Below are 16597 nucleotides of genomic sequence, written 5' to 3'. Positions count from 1 at the left end.
CACGACGGGAACTCCAATTGAGTACTTTTTTTATGTCAAATGCTATGCAATGTGCTTTTCTGTATGTGCTATTTTATTTAATCCTTTAACTTTGCAAGGTGGATATTACTATTATTATTCATAAATTAGGAAGTGAATGTCAGAGAATTTAAGTAAGTTATCCAAGGTTATAAAATCCAAGCTGTGCAGAAAACATCTTGGTGAAATCATATTATAAAACGGACCACTTAGTATTTCAATAATAAAATCTTTGTGACACTCTTCCAATATTGAGGAAACTTCTATTAGATTAAAGAGAATGATAGAATGAAGAGTTCAGTGACTTAACGTTAGACTTTATGTTAAACATTCAAAATAGAAAAAGTAAGATTTGCATAGTAGTTAATTTTTTAAATACTCTTATTTATTTATTTGGCTGCTCCTGTGGCATTTGGAATTTCCCTGGGCTAGGGATTGAACCTATGCCAGAACAGTAGCCAGGGCCACGGCAGTGACAAGGCGGGATCCTAACCTGCTGTGCCACAGGGGCATTCCCACATACTAGATAATTTTTATCTGAGATGATTCCTTTATTGAATTTGAAATTTATACTTTGGAGCTATGTCCTTTAAGACCTTAGGACAGTAATTTTTTTTTTTTTGATGGGAAACTTTATGGTAATAATATACATTTTTTAAAAAATTGATTTTGTTTTAATATTAGATATATGCTGTCCTCTTCAGGATATTTACTATGGTTCCCAGCTGTTTGTGCATTATAGACTGCTTGTTGGGAAAATTTTGAAATGGAGGAATTGCTTAAGCAAGATGAGGGTTAGTTTTATTAGTGTCTAGGTTAGCCATTTTGGTATATTAAGTGTTGTGGTTTTAAACAATTGCTCTGCATTCATGGATAACATTAAGTACTAAGAATGAAAATCTGTAGTTTAGAAGTACTCATGAACACAGACATATTAATAATAGATTGCGTATCTGTAACCTGAGTATTTCCTTTGGATCATTGTAAGTTTACTGAATAATTGAAAAGTTTTTTAAAATTACATAATCTATATAATTATATAATCTAAGATATTTTCTAAAAGCTGTTTAAAGTGCCACCTTCTATTTTAAAAGGACACATTTAAAATGTTATTTCAGTGTAAATGATACGGTATAAGTAATGTCTTGCCAGTTATCCTTTTTTTTTTTTTTTGGTCTTTTCAGGGCTGAAACCGCGGCATATGGAGGTTCCGGCCCATGCGGAGGTTCCCAGGCTAGGGGTCTAATAAGAGCTGCAGCCGCTGGCCTACGCCTCAGCCACAGTGACGCAGGATCCGAGGTGCGTCTGTGACCCACACCACAGCTCACAGCAACGCTGGATCCTTAACACACTGAGCAAGGCCAGGGTTCAAACCCGCAACCTCATGGTTCCTAGTCGAATTCGTTTCTGCTGCACCATGACAGGAACTCCTTGCCAGTTATTCTTTAGTGATTGGTATTTCTTAGATGGAATTACACTGATTCAGATAAAATAACTATCTTTAACAAATTGAATTCTGTACCCTTCAGTTTTTTAGTGCTCAGTATAATGCATACTTCATTGTAAACAAATCAATAAATAAGGCCGAGTTGTTGTTTTCAGTAGTAGGGGTGGGGATGGCTGTGGGAGTGAAGTGCAAATAAATCAAGATCCCTGGCTCAGCAGGTTAAGGATCTGGCGTTGTCACAGCAGTGGCTTGGGTAACTGCTGTGACTCCAGTTCAGTCCCTGGTCCCAGAACTTCTACATGCCTCTGGTGACCCCCTCCTCCGCTCCCAAAATCCTAACTTCTTGTCTGTGATTGAAACCTGAACTTCGAGTTTAAATACTCAGCAAATACTGTTGCATTTAATATTATTTTAAAAATTTCATTTCAATCTCTTAAAATTTTTTGCATGATTTTCCAGTGAAGTTTTGTCTGAACTACTTGTTCATCTCTGTAACAAGTTTATGTTGGTTTCTGCTTAGCACTTGATAAAGAAGTAAAATCATAGTTCTATTGGCACATTGCTAGGGAAGCTGAGAACGTTTAAACCCTTTCCTCTCTTTCTACCAGTGAACAATTGACAGGATATGTGTTTGTAATTACAGTCTAAGGAATTAGTAGAGTTAATTTTCACTGCTGAAGTTCCTGTGCCTTCTGATAGCTTCCTTGAAAAGTTGTTTTCATAGTAGTTTCATGCTTTTCCTCAGCCTTTGATCATTTGCTTAATGCTCAAACAAAAGAGAGATACTAAACTGAGGTAGGGTCTTGTGCTTGCTATGCTAGGGTAACCCTATGAGGAATATTTCCTTTAAAGAAGAAAGAAAAAAAAGGGAAAAGATAAAGTAATTTTTCTTTTTTCTTTTCTTTTTTTGTCTTTTTAGGGCCACACCTGTGGCATATGGAGAGGTTCCCAGGCTAGGGGTCGAATCAGAGCTACTGCGGCTGGCCTACACCACAGCAATGCAGGATCCGAGCTGCATCTGCAACTTACACCAAAGCTCACGGCAATGCTGGATCCTTAACCCACTGAGTGAGGACAGGGATCGAACCCACAACCTCATGGTTCCTAGTCGGATTCATTTCTGCTGCACCACAATGGGAACTCTCAGAATATATTTTATTTTCAATTATGTAGCAGTAATTTAATTTTCTTCAAAATATTTTTTATAAAAGACTTAACCTGCTACCATTTGTTTTGTTACCTTATTTGTTTAGCAAAAGTGTCAGTTTTAGGTCAGATAAAGAATATATAATTTTTGGAGTTCCTGTTGTAGCTCAGCAGAAACGAATCTGACTAGTATCCATGAGGATTCGGGTTCCATCCCTGGCCCTGCTCAGTGGGTTAAAGATCTGGTGTTTCCTCGAGCTATGCTGTAGGTCGAAGATACAGCTCAAATCCCATGTTGCTGTGGCTGTGGCTGGCAGCTGTAGCTCTGATTCAGCTCCTAGCCTGGGAACTTCCATATGCCACACGTGTGCTCCCCCCAAAACAGAATATACAATTTTTAATTACAGCACAGCACATTTTGTAAGTATGCCCCACTCTTAGTATCTACCTTGAAAGTGTTCTTGAAGCTCTGCATGAAGTACTGCAAGTTACCATGTTGTTTTAGTTAGACTACCCCATCATTATGTTTACTAAGAGTCTTGAAATCTATGAGAGCTTGTTAATACTGGTCTTACATTCCTCTAATCAGTTAAGGGCTAAAGTTTCTTAGAGCTTCTTTTACCCTTCAGGAATTAGTCAAGGACAACATAGCCAAATACAAGAAACATTATTGATTGATACGTAGAAGTGTATGGTAAATTATTTTCTTTACTATTTTTTTGTTTGGCCACGCCTGTGGCATGTGGCATGCAAAAATTCCTGGGCCAGAGATTGAATCTACACCACAGCTGTAGCCAGAGCCATAGCAGTGACAACACTGGATCCTTAACCACTGTGACAAAAGAGAACTCCATGTTTCCTAAAATAGTTCATGTACTATTTTAAATACAGACTACAATTAGGTCTAGATAAATTTGGAGGCCCCATTAATACTTTGAGAAATAGTTGGAATTACCCTAGAGTAGTGATTCTGAAATTGGACAGGGCGAAGTCCCTCTTTTTTTTTTTCCTGTTTTTTCTCTTTTGACTTTTGTCTTTTTTAGGGCCGCACCGGCGGTATATAGAGGTTCCCAGGCTAGGGGTTGAATTGGAGCTGTAGCTGCCAGCCTACACCACAGCCACAGCAATGCAGGATCTGAGCTGCATCTGCAACCTACACCACAGCTCATGGCAATGCCAGATTCTTAACCCACTGAGTGGTGCCAGTGATCAAACCTGTGTCCTCCTGGATAGTAGTTGTGTTCGTTAACCACTGCACCACAGGGGGAACTGCCAAGTCCCTCCTATTTTGAAATTTGTGGGGATGATTTTGTTATACCTGTTGTTGATACAGTGGTTTGGGGAGATGCTACTATCATGTAATGGTTAAAAGTCTTACTATTATCTGAGCCTAGATCTGAAGTTTGTAATTATATAGAATTATAAAGTATTTTTACATGATTTTAGTACATTAATTTTGGAGGATAGAGATTTTGAAAATCAGTGGCCCCAGTAGCCATTAGTACAACCACCTAGATCAGTCTGTATTTGCAGTTGTTATATCCATGGTGATTGTATGTATAGATTCAAACTTCTGGCTATATTTTGCAGGATTATGGTTATGTTCAGTATTTGCATAATGAAATATGCATTATTATTTTCTTTTATTTTCACTTTATATTACAATTAGGACATTATATGGTTTTTTAAAAATTGGGTATATATGTATGTAAATTGATTTCATTTCGTATTTTTAAAGTATTTATAAAATACTTGTTTGTTTATTTATTTATTTATTTTTGTCTTTTTGCTGTTTCTTGGGCTGCTCCCGCGGCATATGGAGGTTCCCAGGCTAGGGGTTGAATTGGAGCTGTAGCCACCGGCCTACGCCAGAGCCACAGCAACGCGGGATCCGAAGAGCCGCGTCTGCAACCTACACCACAGCTCACGGCAATGCTGGATCGTTAACCCACTGAGCAAGGGCAGGGACCAAACCCGCAACCTCATGGTTCCTAGTCGGATTCGTTAACCACTGCGCCACGACAGGAACTCCTAAAATACTTGTTTAAAAAGTACTGAATGTGAGAGGACTGAAAGCTATTCTCCTAGGTAATATTTAGCTTAAAGTACTTTGAAAGCCTTGAGAACTGGTCTAATAAATATGCTTTTATTAAAGTGACACTTAAGAACAACCTATATGATAGACTATAATTACATGCTATATGTCTGTAATAGTGTTTTCAAAGTCTGACAGCCATTCTAACTCAGACTATTAATATGGTAATATCAAGGTAGAAGTTTATGTACTTGGATGTGACATTGCAATATTGTTCACTTTCAGTATCTGTGGAGGTTTGGTTCTGGTAACCTCGACGGATACCAAATCTGCCAATACTTAAGTCCCTCATTAAAAGATGTAGTACGATGAATACAGTCAACCCTGTGTATCTGAAATTTTGATCTGTGGTTTGTTGAATTCATGGTTGGTTGAATCTATAGATATGAATCCTGTGGATATGGAGGGCCAACTATATTTCTTTTTATAATTTACTCTTAGTTGAGAAAAACATTTCTAGGTCTCATTCAAACACAGTATTGCTTTTTAAGCATCATCATTATTTTGATGAATCATTATAATCTTTCTGAAGATTTCACCTCAAAAGGTTGACATTTTGAATATGAGAATTTTGTCCTTGAAATTGAAGATAGGGAAATTGATTTTGGAGATTGGTGTGATGTTGTTTTAAGCAAAGAGCATGATTAAATGTAAAGCAAAAGGATTAAACTCTACCATGTATTTTGAGTTGGCAGGAGTAAAATACTTGCTGTTGCAACTTGCTTTGCCAGTTTTTAAGTAATTATTTTCATTTCAATTGCAAAATATAGCCTAGATATATAAAAGCATACAAAGCATGTTGCTTATATCTTATGCAGGTAGACTTAAGTGGTTTCTGAATTAAATCATTTCAAGTTTTTAAACATAAGGAGTTCTAGGAGATTTAGATATATGTGGCATTTTATCTATATATTGGTAAAATATTAGCTTGATGTCCCATAAAGATGTCATCTTTGGAAGCTGTTTATAGTATTTTTTTTAGACAAGGTGCTGAAAGAGTACGTTAAAGGCTACGTATTTTAATTTTTTCCTGTCAAGAATGATTTAAATCACATTTTTGATGATCCAATATAATTGTTCTGCTAACAACTTTCATAGAATTTCATCCATTCATTCAGCCAGAAGTAAACATTTATTGAGCTGGAAATAATAGGAGGTTTGGGTGCTATCACTTAGCAGCAAACTTCAATATAGTATGCTCCTGCTTTGACACAGGTATACCCTGGTGCTTGGGTGCACAGAGGAGCATTAGGGAAAATTCCACAAGTCTAGAAGAGTAAGAGTTGGTCAGGAGATATGTAGCTGAGAACATCCTAGGGAGAGGGAATAATAGGTTTAAAGTAGGAGACAGGAGAAAGTAAGGAATATGCTGGAAGCAGCAGTTCAGCAAGGCTGGATTAAGGGTAGTATGTGTGGGAGTTTTGAATGCCAGATACTTAGAAAGTAGGAAAGGTATGGGCCCATGAATTCACATTTATAATCCATTTTAGATATACCTGCTGCATCAAGAAATTCTTAAGTCTACTATAGTGCTTCTCCCTCCAATACCAGAGAAGGTTATAATTTTGAATCTGGGGAGCTGATGCTGTGAGGTGCAATCAGTCTCTTTGAAAAGATGGCTGAAAGACTATCCCTCTTCACATTGAATTACCTTTGTACCTTTCTTGAATTCAGCTACCCATTCACTTTAAAAAAAAAAAATGGAATAATTTAAAGAAAATGCCAAGCATAACGTCATTTTTTTTTTTTTTTTTTTTTTTTTTTTTTTGTCTTTTAGGGCCATACCCTTGGCATAGGAGGCTCCCAGGCTAGGGGTCCAATCGGAGCTGTAGCTGCTGGCCTATGCCACAGCCACAGCAATGCGGGATCCTTAACCCACTGAGCGGTGCCAGGAATTGAACCTAGGTCCTCATTGATGCTAGTAGGGTTCTTTAACCACTGAGCCACAATGGGAACTCCCCATAATGTCATTTTTACCTCTCTATATACTTCACTGTGCATCTCTGACTTATTTATTTTTTAATTTTTAAAAAACTTTTATTGAATATAGTTAATTTACAAGGTTGTGATAATTTCTGCTTTATAACAAGGCGATTTAGTCATACATATACACACCCATTCTGTTTCAGATTCATTTTCCACATAGATTATTACAGAATACTGGCTAGAGTTCTCTGTGCTATACAGCAGGTCACTGTTGGCCAATCATTCCATATACGACAGTGTGCATATGCCAGCCCCAAACCCGCAGTCCATCCTTGCCACCCCCACATCTAAGTGAACTGATAAAGACTGATTTTTGGAAACATAACAAACATTCCATTATTATACCTCACAAAATGAGTGTTTCCCTAAAAATCATCTAATATTTAATCCATATTTATGTTTCCAAGGTTGTTTCAATCATCTAATATTTAATCCATATTTGTATTTCCAAGGTTGTTTCGAAACAGTCTCCGAAGTAGACCGAAAGGGTTTTTCTCTATCATTATTGGTTCATATTTGTATATATTTGATATGTTTTAATTATACATGTCATTTTTGTTTTTGATGCTCAAAAATGCTTCAAGTTGGTGCCTGTTTCTTTTGACATGACACTTTCGGTTTTTTTTTTTTTTTTTTTTTTGGAGGTTCCTAGGCTAGGGGTAGTTTTGGAGCTGTAACTGCTGGCCTATACCACAGCCATAGCCATGCCAGATCTGGGTTGAGTCTGTGACCTACACCATAGCTCACGGCAACGCCAGATCCTTAATCCACTGAGTGAGGCCAGGGATCGAACTTCCGTCCTCATGGATGCTAGTCAGATTTGTTTCCACTGAGCCATGATGGAACTCCGACACTTTCATTTTTTTGAATAAATGGGATTGAACCTTGTTTTTTTTTGAACTTGAGTGCCCATTCCTTCCAGCATTACTGTTGTGCCTTCTTGAAGGAAGCCTTTAATGAGTAGATGAGACTTAAATGGTCCACTTGAAGAGTTCATTTGTTGGAATAGTGATTTTTGTTAGGGAAGCATCAGCAATATCTGTGAACATAGGTCTAGCAGCAGGAGATAAAAGGCACTTGTGGCACAAGGGTAAGTGCTACAAGTAAGTGGTCAGAGAAGCATAGGACCAGAGTCACAGGGCCTTACAGATGGTTTGAGGGGTTTGATCTTTTTAATACTTTGGTGGTGGGTCATGGGACTAACTTCATGACATTTTGTTTCTCACATGAGATTGATAGAAAATTATTTTTGGAAGAAGGGGCTCTTAATTGCCATTTTCATAGAATTTGCCAAGAAAAACATGGCCGAAGAAGTCAGTCTTAATCATCTAAGTAAAGTCTGGAGAGTGGTTATTAACTGAATTCTTAGGACCCTGTACTCTTTTCATCTTTCACATGTTGTATACACTTACATTGAGTTTGAATTATTGTGGTGTGTATATATAATTTACCTAGTGATAACCAGAAGTATTTTTAAGTAATGGTAGCTTACTCTTGCTTAATTTAATTGGCTTCCTGTTACATTAATTTTTATATTGAAACCCAAGGAGTAATTATGGACTTTCGTAGTTTATCATGTTTTAGTATAAAATTTGGCTAAGTAATTCACTTACTGATTTCTAGGGCCTCATGGTTATGAATGTGCTTCCGCTTCATAATGCCTCCTGCTATGGCAGACATCCTTGACATCTGGGCAGTGGATTCACAGATAGCATCTGATGGCTCCATACCTGTGGATTTCCTTTTACCCACTGGGATTTATATCCAGTTGGAGGTACCTCGGGAAGCTACCATTTCCTATATTAAGCAGGTAATGTTACCATGTAAAATTGCTATTAACATAGCTTATTTACCCAATCACTTAGGAGAAAATGTTCTGTTATAAAATTGATAGGAGTTCCTGGGCGGCTCAGTAGCTTAAGGATCTGGCATTGCCACTGCTGTGGTTTGGGTTGCTGCTGTGGCTTAGATTTGACCCCTGGCCCAGGAACTTTTGCATGCCATAGGTGCAGCCGAAAAAGAAATTTATTAATGTAAATCATATGATAAATTTGAGGGAAGTTTAACCTATAAATCATTACATTTTAAAGATTTTGATCCTTACTTTGTCTTGGATCCTGTTTTTTGGCTGTTATAAAACATACGCACTCTCACACTTTCTTTTAATTTTTTTAAGTCTATGAGTGATACCTAGCTTAACAAACTAGCTTATGTTAACTAGTTGGAAAAGTTTGTTCAGGTTATCAAAAGAAATTTGGCATCGTCAAAGCAAGTTTTATTTTGAGGTTAAGATCTTTGTACTTACTGTCTTTGAGCTTGTCACATGTTTTTTAAAAAAGTGCTTATTAATTAATTAATTTTAATGCCTGCACCTGTGGCATATAGAAAGTTCCCGGGCTAAGGATTGAATCGGTACTTAAGCTGATACCTGTGCCACAGCCGTAGCAACACCAAATCCAAGCTGCATCTGCAACCTATACTGCTGCTTATGGCAGTGCCGAATCCTTAACCCACTAAACTAGGCCAGGGGTCAAACCTACATCTTCATGGAGATAACGTTGGGTCCTTAAGCCACTGAGCCACAGCAGGAACTCCCTATTTATTTTTCATTTAATTATTTTGTCTTTTTGAGGGCCTCTCCCACAGAATATGGAGGTTCCCAGGCTAGGGGTCGAATCAGAGCTATAGCTGACAGCCTATAGCACAGCTATACCATTGAGAGATCCAGGCCGTGTCTTGGACTAACACCATAGCTCGTGGCAACACGGGGTCCCTAACGCCCTGAGCAAAGCCAGGGATCGAACCTGTGTCCTCGTGGATACTAGTCAGATTCATTTCCGCTGAGCCACAATGAGAACTCCCCTATTTATTTTTTAAATGTGACTTTTGGTTAGTTATATTTTCTCTCCTTTTCCTTCCCTTTTTCTTATCCATCTTCCGTCCCCACCCCCACTACTTTTCATGGTCACTCTGGGGGAAGAAAAGGTTTTCTACTGTTCACTAGATTTTTTTCCCAGTAATGAATGGTATGTCCTCCTTTGAAAGCAAATTCTTTTACATAACAAGGCTTCCCTGTTTTGTTGGATTATTTTTTCAAGTGAATTGGTAAGTGCTATTGATTTGTGAGGACTCCAACTTAAAATGACTTTTCTTAACTTTTTCTTTAATGTTTTTCAAATAGCTGACCCAATATAGCAGTCAGAGTTTATGATATTTTAAGAAGTATTTGTGATAATCCTTTTTAAAGCTGTTGACTTTGGACAGCCCTTAACTCTTTTCCAAGCTTCTTCATTCAGAAGTCATGAGAATTCTAAAACGGCATGATCCCTAAAGTGGGGAAAAAAATTTTTGTTTTAGGGACCCTACAAGTGCAGAGAGTGCACTTATTTTTACAGTCACCAGTGACAGGTGACTATAGCAGAAACTGAATTAACTATTGATAATCTGCTCCTGTAAAAATATTTATGTATTTATTTATTTATTTATTTTTGTCTTTTTAGGGCCGCACCTGTGGCATATGGCGGTTCCCAGGCTAGGGGTCGAATTGGAGCTGCAGCTGCTGACCTACACCTCAGCCACAGCAATGCTGGATCCTTAACTCACTGAGCAAGGCTAGGGATCAAACCCACATCCTCATGGATACTGCTGGGTTCATTTCTGCTGAGCCACAATGGGAACTCCTAAAAGAATTTATTATAAAATATGCATCACATACAATTTACCAATAGAGTCTTTTTTAGGCACACAGCTTTGTGGTATTAAGTTTATTCATGATTTGCCCAACCCATCACCACTATCCATTTAAAGGACTTAACACAGACTTTGTACTTATTAAATAATAAACTTCCCCTCCCCTAGTCCCTGGTAATCTCTATTTGAGTTTCTGACTCTTGCCAATTTGTTTAGTCCAGCTATCTCATATAAGTGAATAAGTGGAATCACGCAGTAGTTGACCTTTTGTGCCATTTAGCGTAATATATATATACACACACATATTTTATATATATATATATATATATATATATATATATATTTATTGGCCACACCTTTGGTATATGGAAGTTCCCAGGCAGGGATTGAGCCAGCTACCTGAGCCACTGTGACAATGTCAGATCCTTCACCCACTGTACCACAGGAAAATTCCAAAAAGGTTTTATTTTTGATGAAGTTCAACTTAACTGTTTTTTGTTGCCTAATATTCATTTCTCCTCTTTGTTTATATAACTTAATCTGAGGATTTGCCCCAATTTTTATCCCTCAGCTGTTGACTTTTGCCATGGTTGCAATTAAAAAATACAAGCCATCTTGTGTCTGTATGGTGACCTTCTTTTATATGATCTCATTGAGGAGACTTGTGAGGAGATGGTGAGAGATCAACTGTGCTCATCTTGACAGGGCACTGCTACTCAATAGAGATAACTCTGGTGAATGGAAGAATTTAGGACAAAAATAATATAAATTTTGAATGGAGATGATAGATGATACATACTTGAAGTGTTCTTTTTTTAGATTAGAAATTATGTTCACAAAAATATCAATATGGACATTTTTACTGATTCTTATTCTTTATAGATATTCACTTTTAATGCAATTTTTTCATCATGCCATTTATACTGCTCTACAAAAATGGGTTAATACTATTCATATTTTCTTGCAATTTACTATTTTCATTTATTAATTTTTTGGGCTGTACCTGTGGCAGGGATTGAACCCTTGCCACAGCTATAACCAGAGCTACAGCAGTGATAGTGCCGGATCTTTCAACCCACTGAGCCATGAGGGAACTCCCTCAATTTACTTTTTTTTTCGTCTTTTTGCCATTTTTCGGGCCGCTCCCACAGCATATGGAGATTCCCAGGCTAGGGGTCTAATCAGAGCTGTAGCTGCGATTACCTTTTAAAATTACCTCTTCCTATAAGAACCACAGCAACGCAGGATCCGAGCCACATCTGCAACCTACACCACAGCTCACGGCAACGCCGGATCGTTAACCCACTGAGCAAGGCCAGGGATTGAACCCGCAACCTCATGGTTTCTAGTCGGATTCGTTAACCACTGTGCCACGACGGGAACTCCTTCAATTTACTATTTTTAAAAGAGCCAACCCTAATATGGTATAATTTAGTTTCTGTGTTACCTTGTTTTCCCATTTTATTTTCACAGTTCTTTAATATTCCATAATTCCTATTGCAATCCCTTATTGCTAAACAGTTGAATTGTCCTCAACTTTTTAATTTTACAAAGAGTGCTGCAGTGAGCATACTTGTAGATATCTTCGTACCCTTAAGCAACTAATTACATTTCAGAAAGTGTGTTATTGTTTTTTTTCCTGCAGATGTTATGGAAGCAAGTTCACAATTACCCAATGTTTAACCTCCTTATGGAAATTGACTCCTATATGTTTGCATGTGTGAATCAAACTGCTGTATATGAGGAGCTCGAAGATGAAACAAGAAGACTCTGTGATGTCAGGCCTTTTCTTCCTGTTCTTAAATTAGTAACAAGGAGTTGTGACCCAGGGGAAAAATTAGACTCAAAAATTGGAGTTCTTATAGGAAGAGGTAATTTAAAAAATTCTTAGTGTGAATTTTTGATGTGTTTGTTGCTATATGTATAAAAATGTAGTATCATCTGAGACATTGCTTTGCAAGGTGTTGTCCATGGACCAGTGCTGGTCTGTAAATTGTTGCCAGTCTGAGATAAAGTAAGTACAGAAATCCGGAATAAATGTTTATAAATTTTTGGATGCTCCCTTATGGCGCAGCGGGTTAAGGATCCACCCAGGCCAGGGATCGAACCTGCAATCTCATGGTTACTAGTTGGATTCGTTAACCACTGAGCCATGAAGGGAACTCCAGAAACTTCTCATTTCTTTTCTTTCTTTCTTTCATTCACTCTTTCTTGTCTCTTGCCCTTTTGTTTTGTTTTCTCTTAGGGCCATACTTGCAGCATATGGAAGTTCCCAGGCTAGGGGTCTAATTGGAGCTTACAACTGCCAGCCTACACCACAGCTCATGGCAACGCCAGATCCTTAATACACCGAGCAAGGCCCGGGATTGAGCCTATATCCTCTTGGATACTAGTTGGGTTCTTAACCAACTGAGCCATAACTGGAACTCCGAGATTTACCATCTTTTAAAAACTTAGATCACTGTGCTCTCTTCAGGTCTTGATCTCCAAAGGAAATGGAGTCACTAGCCACCGTCATCTCTACCTATGCTTGTCTGATTTACCAATAAAAATACAGGAGAGGAGTTCCTGTCGTGGCCCAGCGGGAATGAATCTGACTAGGAACCATGAGGTTGCGGGTTCGATCCTTGGCCTTGCTCAGTGGGTTAAGTATCCGGCGTTGCCATGAGCTGTGGTGTAGGTCAGACACAGCTCAGATCTGGTGTTGCTGTGGCTCTGGTGTAGGCTGGCAGCTGTAACTCTGATTGGACCCCTAGCCTGGGAACCTCCATATACCATAGCTGTGGCCCTGAAAAGCACACGCACACACACACACACACACAAAAAAAAAAACAGATCTGTGGGATACACTTAATGCTAAAAGTCATTCACTACCTAAAGTTCAAATAAAATGGGACACAATTCTTTTTATTTGGCACCTCTGACTTTACCTTTTACCAACAGCACCCGGATCTAGTATATATTAGAATTGAATTTCTCTTTCTGTAAGCAGTGCAACATATTTCATTTAGTATCTTGAAGCTTATTGTACAAAATTTTATAAATGAAGTTGCCATGCAATTTGAATGACTAAGAAAATATCAGGAGTGTTTTATTGTGTTGAATTAAACTGTTTATAAACTCTTAAAATTTATAAATTGTACTTTAGATCCTCCGCAGTTTAGGATGGCTGGCATTATATCATATGTGCAATTCAGTTGTTAACATTTAGGAAGTTGAATAAGCCTGTTTTAATATTTTAGAATCAATTTTTACTTTAGACACCTAGCAAGTCAGTTTTTGCAGTTGCTGATTTGTATCTGATGACTACAACCAGGATTTGGTGAGGTCATGCGTCCTGAGAAAACAATAAACAATTATTTCAGTTTAACTTCAGGAACAAGTTTGCTGCCTCCTCCTCCCTAAAGAAAACAATAGAACCTTTACAGACATAACTGCCCTGATGGGTCTAAAAATACCTTTTCCTGGAAGATGATATGCCTGGTCATTTTATTTTCTATGTTTATTCTAAATAATTACTTACAGAGCTGCTGTTGGGGTTCTGATTATTCTCTGTAGTGAAGTACTTGTTACTCCTGTGTTAATTTCTCCAAACACCCAGTAGTAAATCTTGATCAGAGGATTTTGTCAGCATCCTAAAAAAATTATTTGAGCATTACCTTTTTCTTCTAATCTGTTTAAAGCTGTGGCATATCTTCAAATGAAGAAAATATATAGTCTATTGGATTTTAAAATTGTATCTTTAGTATGAAGAAATTGTTCACTCAGTACTTTTTTAATTTCAAAAATTTTTATTAAACTCTAAATTATATAGTAGTCTTATCTTAAAAATTTAAGCTTTGCTGTCAGATTTTCATACCGTAAGGCATATAGGCAATTAACTAGGTTTAAAATTAAATTACTTTGTGTGGAGTTCCCATGTGGTACAGCGGAAACGAATCCTTAAGAGGACGTGGGTTTGATCCCAGGCCTCGTTCAGTGGGTCAGGGATCCAGCATTACTATGAGCTGTGGTGTAGGTCACAGATGTGGCTTGAATCCTGCATGGCTGTGGCTATGATGTAGGCCAGCAGCTGTCGTTCCAATTCACCCTGTAGCCTGGGAACTTCCATATGCTGTGGCTGTGGCCCTAAAAAGCAAAAAAAAAAAAACAAAAACAAAACAAAACAAAAAACCAAATTACTTAGCTTAACTTTTTTTTTTCTTTTTTAAAGAATTAATCATTTGGAGAAGGGATGTTGATCAGCCCTTTTATTTTATTTTATTTTACTTTTGGCTGTGGCATGCAGTGACTTGATGGGGGACCTTAGTTCCCAAACCCGGGATTCAACCCCAGCTGCAGCAGTGAAAGTGCCAAACCCTAACCACTAGATCACCAGGAAACTCCCAGCTTAATTTTTTATTTTTGGCAAAGTTTCTATTTTTTTTTTTGTTGTTGTTGTTTTTGTTTTGTTTTGTTTTTTAGCTATTTCTTGGGCCGCTCCCGCGGCATATGGAGGTTCCCAGGCTAGGGGTCGAATCAGAGCTGTAGCCACCAGCCTACGCCAGAGCCACAGCAACACCAGATCTGAGCTGTGTCTGTGACCTACACCACAGCTCACGGCAACACCGAATCGTTAACCCACTGAGCAAGGGCAGGAACCGAACCCGAAACCTCATGGTTCCTAGTCGGATTCGTTAACCACTGCGCCACGACGGAAACTCCCAAAGTTTCTATTTTTAAGAGCTCTTTGTAGTGGTTCTCAATTTTAGGCTTCATCAGTTTCTTAAAAAATGGATTCCAAGAGATTGGGATTGTGAGTCTTGGATGAATTAAAGGAATCTATACTTTCAGTTGACTCTAATAGTTAACTTAAGAGTACCTTACAGGAGTTCCCATCGTGGCGCAGCAACAGCTCTGTTTTGACCACTAGCCTGGAAAACTCCATATGTTGAGGGTGCGGCCCTAAAAAGACAAAAAGACAAAAAAAAAAAAAAGTCTCTTATTTATAATATATTGAAAAATTTAGTGAAACAGTAGCATTGCAGTTCAGTAGTTTATGTTGAGTGTTTATACTTGGGACCAGAGCAGTGAACTTCAGTGATGTTGGCTTGGAGCTCACCATCCAATGGGAATAATGGATCAGTAAACAGACAGTTAATACAGTGTATAAACTGCTATACGTCAAGGAAGTTCACTTAACTGGATGAGTCTTCGACATCCTCTTAGAGGACATACAGCCAATCTGAGCCTTCAGTGCTTATTAGGAGTTGAGCATGTGAAAGGATTTGGAAATGGAAGTGGCACATGTGAAGGATGACCCAATAAAGGAAAAAAGAAGTTGATACTGTTTTGCTTAAGGGACAGCTAGGATAAGCAGGAAGACCAGAGAGGTAAACAGCTTCAGAGCATGCACAGCCATCTAGGCTGTAGACTCTTTTTTTTTTTTTTTTTTGGTCCCTTTGTCCTTTTAGGGCCCCACCCGAGGCATACGGAGGTTCCCAGGCTAGGGGTCGAATCGGAGCTGTAGCTGCCGGCATACACCACAGCCACAGAAATGCCAGATCCAAGCCGCATCTGTGACTGTACAGCTCAGGGCAATGCTGGATCCTTAGCCCACTGAGCAAGTCCAGGGATCGAACCCACAACCTCATGGTTCCGAGTCGGAATTGTTTCTGCTGAGCCACGACGGGAACTCCCATTTTCTTTCTTTTTTTTAGGATGTAGACTCTTATAAGAGCAGTTGGGAACCTCTTGAATGGATTTAAGTAGGGGCATAACATGATCTCATTTGCATTTTAGAAAAATTGTTGGATGGAGAATGGAAATAGATTAGAGGGATTAATATTGTGAGTAGAAAAAGTAATGAAAAACTAATGTGGTAATTAATCCAAAGGAGGGATGATGATAGCCAGGATTAAGTTAATGGTTACAGGAACTAAGAAAAGTAGTCAGAGCTGAGAGGCATTTAGAAAGTGGATTAGACATGACTTTTAGTTAATAAAGGAAGATAAAGAGTTGATTTTTGTTAGATCTATATACTATTAGGTACTTATTTCCCTTCCCTTATCTGTAATACCAGTGATCTGCTGAGAAAGAAGCTCTAAGATTCTTAAGCTGCTCTGCTTAAATTACTATTCATTTGTAGCCAATTTAGATTATTATATTTTATTTCAGGTTTAAAACTATCCACAAAATCATTTTGAACCCTCCAGATTTTACCTTAGCTGCATTAT

At 38.1% G+C, this 16597-nt stretch overlaps 1 protein-coding gene across 7 annotated transcripts in view; it reads left to right on the top strand.

The window, feature by feature from the left end:
- Positions 1-16597, top strand: part of PIK3CB (phosphatidylinositol-4,5-bisphosphate 3-kinase catalytic subunit beta) — a 183808-nt gene that overhangs the window by 70374 nt on the left and 96837 nt on the right. For all 7 annotated transcript variants that reach the window (XM_021069526.1, XM_021069527.1, XM_021069529.1 and 4 more), the window contains 2 exons: positions 8316-8502; positions 12028-12253. In XM_021069526.1, coding sequence (XP_020925185.1) covers positions 8332-8502; positions 12028-12253 — 397 coding nt within the window. In that variant the 5' untranslated portion in view covers positions 8316-8331. The remainder of the gene's footprint in view (positions 1-8315; positions 8503-12027; positions 12254-16597) is intronic.

Source organism: Sus scrofa, chromosome 13 (assembly GCF_000003025.6).
Source record: "Sus scrofa isolate TJ Tabasco breed Duroc chromosome 13, Sscrofa11.1, whole genome shotgun sequence".
NCBI lineage: Eukaryota > Metazoa > Chordata > Mammalia > Artiodactyla > Suidae > Sus > Sus scrofa.
Note: the sequence above shows the minus strand (reverse complement) of the source record. Positions and strands in the feature narration are given on the sequence as shown.